At 44.5% G+C, this 12500-nt stretch overlaps 1 protein-coding gene across 2 annotated transcripts in view; it reads left to right on the forward strand.

Moving 5' to 3' along the window:
* Positions 1 to 785: 785 nt before the first annotated feature.
* LOC308316313 (myosin-3-like) overlaps positions 786 to 12500 on the forward strand; it is a 67332-nt gene continuing 55617 nt past the window's right edge. The window contains exons 1-13 of one of the 2 annotated variants that reach the window (XM_080764858.1): positions 786 to 804; positions 920 to 1008; positions 2620 to 2719; positions 3491 to 3594; positions 5632 to 5775; positions 6392 to 6548; positions 7720 to 7747; positions 8051 to 8144; positions 8776 to 8868; positions 9458 to 9521; positions 9681 to 9779; positions 10533 to 10636; positions 11010 to 11148. In XM_080764858.1, coding sequence (XP_080620984.1) covers positions 2620 to 2719; positions 3491 to 3594; positions 5632 to 5775; positions 6392 to 6548; positions 7720 to 7747; positions 8051 to 8144; positions 8776 to 8868; positions 9458 to 9521; positions 9681 to 9779; positions 10533 to 10636; positions 11010 to 11148 — 1126 coding nt within the window. In that variant the 5' untranslated portion in view covers positions 786 to 804; positions 920 to 1008. Of the gene's footprint in view, positions 805 to 865; positions 1009 to 2619; positions 2720 to 3490; positions 3595 to 5631; positions 5776 to 6391; positions 6549 to 7719; positions 7748 to 8050; positions 8145 to 8775; positions 8869 to 9457; positions 9522 to 9680; positions 9780 to 10532; positions 10637 to 11009; positions 11149 to 12500 lie in introns of those variants that run through there. The other variant, XM_080764857.1, reaches the window with a different exon arrangement.

A 12500-nucleotide genomic window follows, 5' to 3' on the forward strand; every position in this document is an offset into this window, starting at 1 on the left:
GACACTGATTTACTACGACACTATGTACTGTATGGCACATTATGAGTTCACTCAAACGTTTTATTTTCTAACCGAGTGTACTGAGTGTTTCTAACCGAGTGTACAGACGGAACCATTTGGTTCCATCTGTACACGTACACGTAACAAGTCTGTAACTCTCAGAGTTACAGACTTGTAATGGTCATTTTTTATCTCTTTATGTGTTTGTCTACTGATGGCAAAAAAAATTATAATTTGACAGCTGTTCACCACAAGCCACATGAGCCGATGACCGCTTGCTTTTTGCAATCGGGGTACGATTCTGTCATCACGACCCCACTGACGCCAAGAACTCTGACCACCAAGTGACGTTATGTGGAATGAGAGTGTGGATGGACGGGAGTGGACGGATGGACGGATGGATGGATGGATGGATTTATAGAGGGATGGACAGATGGAGGAAGGCGAGGGCAGAGGAGAGGAATACCAGGATAGACGGAGGAGAGATTAGTGAGGCTGACATGAGCTTTCTGGCATGACAGGTGTGTGTGTGTGTGTGTGTGTGTGTGTGTGTGTGTGTGTGTGTGTGTGTGTCTGCGGGGGGTCAGTGGGTGTGTGTGTTTTGGGGTGGGGGGTGGTGGGGAGGTTCAGATGGCAACGTTAGAAGCGAGGGGGAAGCTGTGGGCGGTTACTCCATGTTAGGTATCAGAGACAGACAGACGTTATGTCCGTGCAGAAGGTCCTTTTATGAAGTCCCACATAACACCGCCCGCCGGCCAATCGGCCGCGGGGGAAGACGTCAGGTGATGCAGTGACCTTGGCGAGGTGAGTTTATAAACCTCGGTGGCGCACACACGCACACACTACGGGTCCGTAGTGTGTGCTGCATGACACCGGGAACCTTTATCCAGAACCTTTTCTTCCCTGTATACGCCACCAGAACCTCACCCTGAGCGTCACCCTTTGAACCCGTCAGCCCGTATCCGCACCTGCAGCACCCAACCCACTAACGCCACAGTTCATGCCAAGGTGAGTCCCAGGTGGTCCACGCTCTATTTATTAGCAACGGCATCTCACATGATTGATTGATTGTATACACACTGACCTCATCACTGGTCATTTTAATCTGAGAGTGAACACATGTAACCACACTTGTACTCTCGGTTACTAAATGGAGGAATTAACTGATATCACTGGTCAAATCTTTAAAAAATCTTTTCTCAGAATGCACAATTATCTACAGTAAATGCTTTCATGTTCTCTATTATATATTTTATTTACTTTCTTTCCTCTGTTTTTTGCAATAGGCTACCAATAAATGTGTGTGTTTTATCCCTTATTTCATCTCTTTCTTATATGCCCGACTGGCCGGCTCACTACAGTATTTGGGAACATTTGGGCATATAGGGAATGCCCCTCCTGAGAATCAGAGGGCGTTCCCTACCCATTTTTATCCAAGATTATCCTCTAGTCAAGTGTGAGCGGGTTCAAAGGTCCAATCTTTTAACCTCCCCATTGGTCAGAAGTCAGAAGAAGGTCAGTAGACCGAAAGCTTGCCAAATAAATACATTGATTGTGCAACAGATCTGAGTGTGCGGAGCTTCCCTTTATTTTTCTCCTGTTCCCTTTGTGGCTCCAGCACCTCACTTAAGTTTTTTCAGAGCGGAGGAGCGGTGGTTCTTTTTACATTTTTGACTGACACCAATTGGATGCACAGAATGTCAATACGAAGCAACTGAAAAACGTGTTATTTAAATGGTAGTGGATGGAGAGAAAGGATTTTTTTGTCCAACCACGAAATGGCAACAATTGGTGCGAAGAGGGGCACAACCAGGGCGGGACTTCACTCGGCTGTGTCTCATAGGAGGGCTGTGGACAGTTCAGAAACCCGCCTATACTATACTGTACAGGCCTACAGTCTTGGGCTACTGTTGTTGAACATACATTTGGCCGCATACACAAAAGCATGTGTCATTCCAGAGCAGAGTGTGACATGGAGATGTGACCATGGTTGGTAGGCCCATTGAACCTCACATGATGTTAGGAAAGTGCCCCATGTGGTGGTCAGCAGAGGTACTACACAACACACATTCTAGGTGTGTTTTTGAGCACACTTGACTTTTTACATGAGAGGTTTGGTTGCTGACTGTCCATTGTACATTCAGGTTATGAATGATGTTGTAGTCATTACTGCATTGTTGGATATTTATGCTAGAGTAGTGTTGTACAGGTCCATTTGGTTCCATTTGAACATTATGGTGGTGTTTTTGAGATCCACTCAGTACATAAACGGTTAGCTCAACCATCTGGGCACCTAGAATGCCTGATGGTGGCGTGCCACGGGTCCGACTCCCGATCCTGACGGCCTTTTGCCCCTATCTCTCTCCCCATTTCCTGTCAGACAACTTTCATCCTATCAATAAAGGCAGAAAAAGCCAAAAACATATTTAAAAACAAGTAGCTTACAGTCAATTCAGTTCACATCAGAATCGTGTTTATTGTCTCATTACAGGTGTAAAACAGTGGGTGAAATAAAATGTTGTTTGTTACACATGGACCAAACATACACCAGGCCAGGACGAGAATGGGATGAATGACCTCATTTATTAATATTAAAACTGTCTCTATATGTCTGTCCAGATGTCTCGATATCTGGAAATGAGGGATTTTGGAGATGCGGCGCAGTATCTCCGAATGACAAACCTGGAGCAACTAGCAGCTAGAGCACAGGCCTTTGATGGTACGCACGCACGCACGCACGCACGCACGCACGCACGCACGCACGCACGCACGCACGCACGCACGCACACACACACGCACACACACGCACACACACACACACACACACACACACACACACACACACACACACACACACACACACACACATTCTATTAATGCATGTGTCTGTGACAATACTGTATTGTGCGCACGCTTTACATATTGTGAATTGTGCTAGTGTGTGATGATGATGTCAACACTATTATCAGAACAATCTCAAATGAGTATTTCATCATTCAGCATCAGCCCTGATGATACTGTACAGACATTTTACATAACATTACAGTACACCAGTGGTGGAAAGTAAATACAGTACATTTACTACTGTACTTAAGTGCAATGTTGGAAGTATTTTTACTTGACTATTTCCAATTTCCAATGCTTTTACTTCTACTCCACTACATCTCGGATCCAAACAGTGTACTTCTACTCCACTACATTTATTTGAAAGCTTTAGTTATTAGTTATTAGTGATTAGAACACATACATTATACACTAAGTTCTGCCCTATATATTTGACTAGAACACATACATTATACACTTCTGCCCTATATATTTATATATTTGCAAATCTTTGATGTAACGATTCATATTCACTGTTCAGAACATGGTTGTCGGAGTCAAAGACAATCATGTGTGTTTCTGTGTATCCGTGCGTGCATGTGTCCGTGCGCACGCGCGTGTGTGTTTGTGTGTGTGTGTGTGTGTGTGTGTGCACGTGCGTGTGTAGGAACAAAGCGTGTGTGGATGCCAGATGACGCAGAGGCATATATAGAGGTGGAGGTGAAGGAGTTGAACGGAGACAAGACCACTGTGGAGACAAAGGATGGACAGGTTAGTTATTCTGCTAGTTAAGGTGGCCTTACACTAGCCGATAAAAGGGGAATTTTTGACGCTCGGGGGGGGGGGGGGGGGGGGGCCCGACTCAATCGATCTGCTCGGGGGCGCCCAAAGCGCGATCTGGATCGGCCCGATCAACATCAAGAATGTTTGATATTTGCTCTGCCCCGCTCCGATTATCCTGTAGTGTGTGGTGCTATCAGATTATCCTGTAGTGTGTGGTGCTATCAGATTATCCTGTAGTGTGTGGTGCTATCAGATTATCCTGTAGTGTGTGGTGTTATCAGATTATCCTGTAGTGTGTGGTGCTATCAGATTATCCTGTAGTGTGTGGTGCTATCAGATTATCCTGTAGTGTGTGGCGCCATCAGATTACCCTGTAGTGTGTGGTGCTATCAGATTATCCTGTAGTGTGTGGTGCTATCAGATTATCCTGTAGTGTGTGGTGCCATCAGATTATCCTGTAGTGTGTGGTGCTATCAGATTATCCTGTAGTGTGTGGTGCCATCAGATTATCCTGTAGTGTGTGGTGCTATCAGATTATCCTGTAGTGTGTGGTGCTATCAGATTATCCTGTAGTGTGTGGTGCTATCAGATTATCCTGTAGTGTGTGGTGCCATCAGATTACCCTGTAGTGTGTGGTGCTATCAGATTATCCTGTAGTGTGTGGTGCTATCAGATTATCCTGTAGTGTGTGGTGCTATCAGATTATCCTGTAGTGTGTGGTGCCATCAGATTATCCTGTAGTGTGTGTGGTGCTATCAGATTATCCTGTAGTGTGTGGTGCTATCAGATTATCCTGTAGTGTGTGGTGCTATCAGATTATCCTGTAGTGTGTGGTGTTATCAGATTATCCTGTAGTGTGTGGCGCTATCAGATTATCCTGTAGTGTGTGGTGCTATCAGATTATCCTGTAGTGTGTGGTGTTATCAGATTATCCTGTAGTGTGTGGTGCTATCAGGTTATCCTGTAGTGTGTGGTGCTATCAGATTATCCTGTAGTGTGTGGTGCTATCAGATTATCCTGTAGTGTGTGGTGCTATCAGATTATCCTGTAGTGTGTGGTGCCATCAGATTATCCTGTAGTGTGTGGTGCTATCAGATTATCCTGTAGTGTGTGGTGCTATCAGATTATCCTGTAGTGTGTGGTGCTATCAGATTATCCTGTAGTGTGTGGTGCTATCAGATTATCCTGTAGTGTGTGGTGCTATCAGATTATCCTGTAGTGTGTGGTGCCATCAGATTATCCTGTAGTGTGTGGTGCTATCAGATTATCCTGTAGTGTGTGGTGCTATCAGATTACCCTGTAGTGTGTGGTGCCATCAGATTACCCTGTAGTGTGTGGTGCCATCAGATTATCCTGTAGTGTGTGGTGCCATCAGATTACCCTGTAGTGTGTGGTGCCATCAGATTATCCTGTAGTGTGTGGTGCCATCAGATTACCCTGTAGTGTGTGGTGCCATCAGATTACCCTGTAGTGTGTGGTGCCATCAGATTATCCTGTAGTGTGTGGTGCCATCAGATTACCCTGTAGTGTGTGGTGCCATCAGATTATCCTGTAGTGTGTGTGGTGCTATCAGATTTCAGATTGAAAAGAATCGGCTAGTGTAAGGCCACCTTCAGTTACACCAGGGGGGTTAGTTACTCTGCTAGTTAGTTACACCAGGGGGGGGTAGTTACAGTTAATTGGACATTTTATATCAATTTTTTTTTAAATTTTAAATAAAACCATTACTCTGCTAAAAGTTACCAACAAACGATAGTACCATCAATGGTTCAACTTTGCCCAAATTGTCGCAGAATTTTAGAGGAAAGGATTTAGAAAATAGCCGATCTACATGCTCACAATGGACTGCCGGTTAGTTACACTGCATGCTGCTTAGTTTGAAGTATCACTTCATTAAAGTAGAGATATACTTCATGATGTCAGACAGTTAGACGTGCATATATAAATTTGTGCGTGCGCTCGTGCGTGGGTGTGCGTGCGTGCGTGGGTGTGCGTTTGTGTACGTGTGTGCGTGTGTGCGTGTAGTTTTTGACAGTGAAAGAAGATGACCTCCAGCAGATGAATCCTCCTAAGTTTGACATGCATGAGGACATGGCCATGCTGACCCACCTGAACGAAGCCTCTGTGCTCTTCAACCTCAGGAGACGCTACACCATGTGGATGATCTATGTGAGTGTACTGAACCGTGACACTGTGGATTTCATCCACTAAAGTTATGACGGAAAACGTTCGTCGACTGCCTTTTTGCTGGTTAAAACTAGACTAAAACTAAAACTTCAGATGGCCCAAAACCCTGTCGGTTGATAGGAAGGTGCCTGCACACTCCTCATGCATTGAAGGAAGCATGAGCTCGGTCCGGGGCTCTCCCCAGGTTGGCAGAGGGAGAGTATAGCGCCTAGGATTAAAAAATGGTGGGATAAAGAAGGATTAAGCATGCCCTTAGTAAATAGCATGATGTGCACTTTTGTAAATTATTATGGTCCCACTAAATCTAATAATTAATTGATAATAAAGCATGTTTTCGGGGCTTGTGATCGGGTTCTACTGAGTGACTACAGGTAGGTGTTTAGTTCTGTATCATTACTCATCTCTCTCTCTCTCTCTCTCTCTCCCTCTCTCTCTTTCTCTCTCTCTCCCTCTCTCTCTTTCTCTCTCTCTCTCTCTCTCTCCCTCCCTCTCTCTCTTTCTCTCTCTCTCCCTCTCTCTCTCTCTCTCTCTCTCTCTCTCTCTCTCTCTCTCTCTCTCTCTCTCTCTCTCTCTCTCTCTCTCTGTCTCTCCGTGTCAGACATACTCCGGCCTGTTCTGTGTGACAGTCAACCCTTACAAGTGGCTTCCTGTGTACGCCTCTACCGTGGTGTCGGCCTATAAGGGGAGGCGTCGTACTGAGGCTCCGCCCCACATCTACGCCATCTCCGACCAAGCCTACTCGGACATGCTGCAGAGTGAGTGACCCTTCACCTCTGACCCCCAATGTGGGACCTTTGACCTTAACTGTAACTCGTTAGCGGTGTTCGTCAATGTGGGGTTCGGGGACCCACAGGGGGTCATTGAGGGGATTCCAGGGGGGGCCCAGCTACAGTCAGACCCTCTTCAGGTCTGTAACTATATGTTATGGGGATCTGTGGCCTAACCTGGGGGCCCTTGAAATTAAAAACGTTTGAGAAACACTGACGTAATGTTTCATGATATTTTTGGGGGCTTTTATGCCTTTTATTCATAGATTACAGTGTAGATAGACAGGAGACAGGGGGAGAGAGACGGAGAGAGACATGCAGCAATGACCGTCTGGAACGGGACTCAAACCGGCGATGCACTGCCAGGCCACTTATGTGCCTGGACCGCTGGACCACGGCCCAGGCCGTTTTATTATTTTCTCTCCCCAATTTAGTCATTATGCCAATTGAATCCTCCCCACACACATCTGTGTGTGGTGTTGTCACTGCTGTTGTATCCTGCTGACTCAGCTGCCAGTGAGGAGCCCCCACCGGGAGCCTCCGTGGACAATAAAGGACATCTAATCTAATTTAGTTTCAAACCGAATTCTGGGAAACCCAGTTGTTCTACCCTATAGGTGTCGCCAAATGCACGTCATACAATTAGGACTTCATGCCTGACTCACTCTACCCTGACCTTCTATAGAGGGTATGCCCGTGACATCATCGTACCGTGGCAAAAAACGACTTTCTGGCCTTGACAGCCCATTCATCCAAACATAAAAGTCCTGTCTGATTGCTTTAAACAATGTTAAACTCACCAACTTTGCAGCTGAACGAAAAGCTTGAATTATCCTCTTTCTATCTGCAAAGATTTTGTTTCATGAAAATCTCATGAAATTCTCATGAAAATGCCCTGCATTTGATTGATTAAGTGTCAGAGTTTGGAAGTTCTTGTTTTCAATAACCTGCATCCGGCATTGTGACATTTAGAAACAGGTGGTACGCGGGACTGTTGAGTGATTTCCAACGAGCGCTTCCAACACTCCAACATGCTGCTCAATGTTTTGCCACTCAGTCTAGATATGGGGGGCGTGTCTCTATACCTTCTATAGATGTCTTACTCTTACCCCTTCCCCCCTGAGCCTGTGACATTAAATATATATTTTTCCTCCCTCAGATCGTGAGAACCAGTCCATGTTGATCACGTGAGTTTCTCTGCTCTGCTTTTCTTTTTTTTCTACTTTCTTTTTACTTCAACCTTCATGTCTGTCTGTCTGTCTGTCTGTCTGTCTGTCTGTCTGTCTGTCTGTCTGTCTGTCTGTCTGTCTGTCTGTCTGTCTGTCTGTCTGTCTGTCTGTCTGTCTGTCTGTCTGTCTGTCTGTCTGTCTGTCTGTCTGTCTCTCCAGTGGTGAGTCGGGAGCAGGGAAGACAGTGAACACTAAGAGAGTCGTCCAGTACTTTAACCTTCATGTCTGTCTGTCTGTCTGTCTGTCTGTCTGTCTCTCCAGTGGTGAGTCGGGAGCAGGGAAGACAGTAAACACTAAGAGAGTCATCCAGTACTTTGCAGTCGTCGCGGCTCTGGGAGAAACTGTTAGGAAAGGAGTAAGACACCTGTCTGTCTGTCTGTCTGCCCGTCTGCCCGTCTGTCTGTCTGTCTGTCCGTCCGTCCGTCCGTCCGTCCGTCTGTCTGTCCGTCTGTGGTTCAATAGAGCACTAGTTTCTCAACCAGTGGTCCACGGACCATGACATTCAAATTCAAACTCATTGACTTGATATATTCTGTTTGTGCCTGCAGTGACCAAAAACAGCAGATCTACAGTGTACGCTCGAGCTTTACTTCCGGTGCTATAGAACACAACTATAAGGATAAATCTATAGCTTTCAGATCATCAATGTTTGTTTTCATGTTTAACATTAATGATCTGAAAGCCGGATTTAACCGTAGTTGTGTGCTGGTGAAGCAAAAATATAAAGGATTTCTAAATATTGTGAGGAGCAGGGGTTGGGAGGTCCTTGAGGAGTGATGGAAATATGCTAGTGCAGTGATTCTCAACCTGTGGGGGGCCTGGGGGGCCGTGAGGATACTGCAAGTGGGCCCCAAAATAATTGGAAAAATATATCAAATTTTCTATTTCATTCTCACTAACTAATTCTTGTTAATAATATAACGTTTAATATATATATAATGTATATCTATATATTATTGTATATTATTGTCTGTCTGTCTGAACAGGGCTCATTAGAGGACCAGATCATTGAGGCTAACCCAGCCATGGAGGCCTTTGGAAATGCCAAAACCATCCGAAACGACAACTCCTCCCGTTTTGTGAGTGAATATGCATTACTGTTATTAGTTTGCTAGGGGTGCATACTTAGTTTAGACTAGTCATTGGTTAGACATGGGTTAAGGTTAGGTTTAGGTGTGCTGCCCCCGTGGGAGGTTATAGGTTTAGGGTGAGGGTTTGAGATAGGTTGTAGTTGTAGGACTAATGACTGGTCTAACCAAATGACTATAGTCTAAACTAAGTACTGTCTAAAGTACTGCACCTGTTTGCTATCAAACACGTCATGCATAGGTTGGAAATTAATTCCTGTTATAGTTTATCAGGAGCAATATGTACAACACATGCATAGGGTGGAGTGTTTTTGCCACCTGGATATTACAGAATCTTGAAGGTGTCTGAAAAAAATAGACATGTCTGTGTTACCATCCTGAAATATTATGTGATGTTCTTAGTTTAGTTTCAGCACAAATCCAAGATGGCTGCAACCCGATCACCCAAAAACAGGACTATGAATTGGCCCCTCTCTCTCTCCCTCTCTCCCTCTCTCTCTCTCTCTCTCTCTCTCTCTCTCTCTCTCTCTCTCTCTCTCTCTCTCTCTCTCTCTCTCTCTCTCTCTCTCTCTCTCTCTAGGGAAAGTTCATTAGGATTCATTTTGGACCAACAGGAAAGCTAGCATCTTCTGACATTGAAATCTGTAAGTTAATTCTGTTGATGTGGTTTTGATAATGTTCTGATATGATAAGATGAGATACGATTTTATTGTCTTGGATACATGCAGTGCCTTACTGTATTAAAAAATATTATATACAAATGTGTAAACGCCTTCATTGTACAATATTGTTTGTCTCCTCAGACCTTCTAGAAAAGTCCAGAGTGGTGTTCCAGCAGCCTGGAGAGAGAAGCTACCACATCTACTACCAGATCATGTCACAAGCCAAGCCAGAACTACATGGTACGCGCTGGGGTTTTTGTTATATTATGGGCGGGGTGTTTCCATGACACTTTAATGGACACTTTCATGGGAGCCAAACTACACCCGGAAGTAGATTTTCGATGAGTACACTGTGTAAGTTTATAGAGGTATGGTAGCGGCTACCAGGTAGCCTATCTAAAGAGCGCAAAGTACCTTTCTGAACGCACCAAGTATCGTGAGACTTCCCACCGTTTCCTGTCTGGCAGCCAAATCTCGCGATACCTCCGAGCCAGAAACGATACCTGCTGTTTAGATCCTCAAATAAAATGATATACTGTGCACTCTGCGCACATCGAAAAGTATGTTTTAAACAACCTGTGCTATGTCTTCTTTCATATTCCTGAACCGATTATATGACAAAGGTCTCAATTGTTCGGAAATAATGTTATATGAGCTAGTCCAGCCGGCTCCATTCATGTGTCCATGAAAGTGTCATGGGACGCTGGTCCTTTCCTTCTCTAAGCTTCCTTGTATCAGGTAATCACCCAGTAACCTCTCCCAATAGCAAATCGTGGTCACTCCATTCAGACTGTACAAGGCATCATCTAAATTATATGTTAAACCAGGGGCTCTCAACCTTTTTAGCTGGGGACTCCCTCAGCCAAAAAGGCTGAGTCATACCATAGACTACTACTACTACTACTCCCGGGAATGCTTGGGCCACTTTGAGAACCACAGTTCTACAGTATTAGACCATTATATTTAACGTTGTATATGAATGTCTTCTTGCAGACATGTTGCTGGTGAGGCCCAACCCCTCGGAATACCATTTCTGCTCCCAGGGAGTGACCACAGTGGAGGGCATCAACGATGGGGAGGAGCTAATGCTCACTGACGTAAGAGACACGCCCACTGCATCTAATGACACCTACACCATTATCATATGATGAATAACTATATTTTCTATATATAATTACAATTACCGATTACAATTTATCCCATTAGCCTCATGTTATGCTTTAGCTATTGAAAAATAGCAGATCTACAAGCTCATAGCGCGCCACCGAGTGGCGCGCTACGAGCTTTTAGGTCTGCTATTTTTGAAAAATCGAAGAACGACTGACATTTTTTTAATCTGATCTCAGGTCAGAATGGGTTAATCAGACCAGTGTGTGTCCAGTGGAAACCTCGTATGAATCTGATCTCAGGTCAGAATGGGTTATTTGAGCTAATCACAATAATTTTTTGCATAATTGTGTGTGCCTGCAGCATGCCATGGACACGCTGGGGTTCACGACGGAGGAGAAGTATGGCTGCTATAAGATCGTAGGAGCCCTGATGCACTTTGGAAACATGAAGTTTAAGAAGAAACAGAGAGAGGAGCAGGCCGAGGCCGACGGAACAGAGAGTAAGGTTTATTGCTTTACAGATTTATTACACATTGATTAAAAAGTTCTCATGCATGCGTTCACACCATAGACTGTAAAAAATATCGACAAAGCGTTCTCCGGGTCTAACATGAACGTAAAATGAAGCCTGTCAGTCCTTGTATTGTAAGTCGCCATCTTTCTAGATCCGTTTTGGCCCAGCTGGCCATTGGCTGGCCCAGACAACGAGGCGGGACTTCCCCCCTTCTTCTCCGTTGGTTTTTAATTTGACTCGAGTGGGAGGGGAATCCCGATCATAGACTGTAACGGTAGCCACGCCCCTCAGAACATACACATTTTTTAAATAAATGGGACCATCATTTTCCAAAAAGAATATTATGACATTAGAAATGAGACTTTAACCCATTCTGACCTGAGATCAAATTCATACGAGGTTTCCACTGGACACACACTGGTCTGATTAACCCATTCTGACCTGAGATCAGATTCTAAAAATCTGTCGTTCTTTCGATTTTTCAAAAAATAGCAGACCTACAAGCTCATAGCGCGCCACCGAGTGGCGCGCTATGAGCTTGTAGATCTGCTATTTTTCAATAGCTAAAGCATAACATGATGCTAACACCAAAATGGGTTCCCGTTCAGAATGGGTTAAACTAGTGACTGGAAGCAGAAAGTATTAATGACCATGTTTATTAAGGTAATACAGTCTAGGTTGGGCCCAAATACGTGGACTTCTATGGGGCTATGGGTTTTTCTGGGTCCAATGACAGCGCCGCAACAGGCCATTATATGAACTTTCAGGAAATCCCGATTTCCTCAGTGGCTTCACAAAATATCTGTCTGACTGCCCCCCTGGTTCACGCCGGCAGATACATGTATGTAAGAGATTCAAAGATACAAAGATAGATACACAGCATATTTGTAGCTTATCTTTGTAGCTGAAGTTGAAACGAGCCCAACGAGCCCAACTACAAATGTTGGATGTATCTTTGTGTCTTCACCTCGCTGGCTTCCATTGAAAATGAATGGTAGACTGTAGCTTTGTATCTGCCTGTGTGTGTGAACGCAGCATCGGTCGCCACGACAGATTTCAGTCCGTTGCTCTCCCCAGGTTGGCAGAGGGAGTGTAGCACTCAGGATTAAAAAAAATGGGTTACACAAATTGTGGGATAAAGATGTATAATAATAATGATAATATCTAAACATAATCATGACATTTTCGGATGACATGAGATGTTATGTTTCAAGTACATTGTCATCCAATTATGAAAAGTAAGTATTGATAATAATATGGTGTGTGTGTGTGTGTGTGTGTGTGTGTGTGTGTGTGTGTGTGTGTGTGTGTGTGTGTGTGTGTGTGTGTGTGTTCGTG

Source organism: Protomyctophum bolini, assembly GCF_963924005.1.
Source record: "Protomyctophum bolini genome assembly, chromosome: 5".
NCBI lineage: Eukaryota > Metazoa > Chordata > Actinopteri > Myctophiformes > Myctophidae > Protomyctophum > Protomyctophum bolini.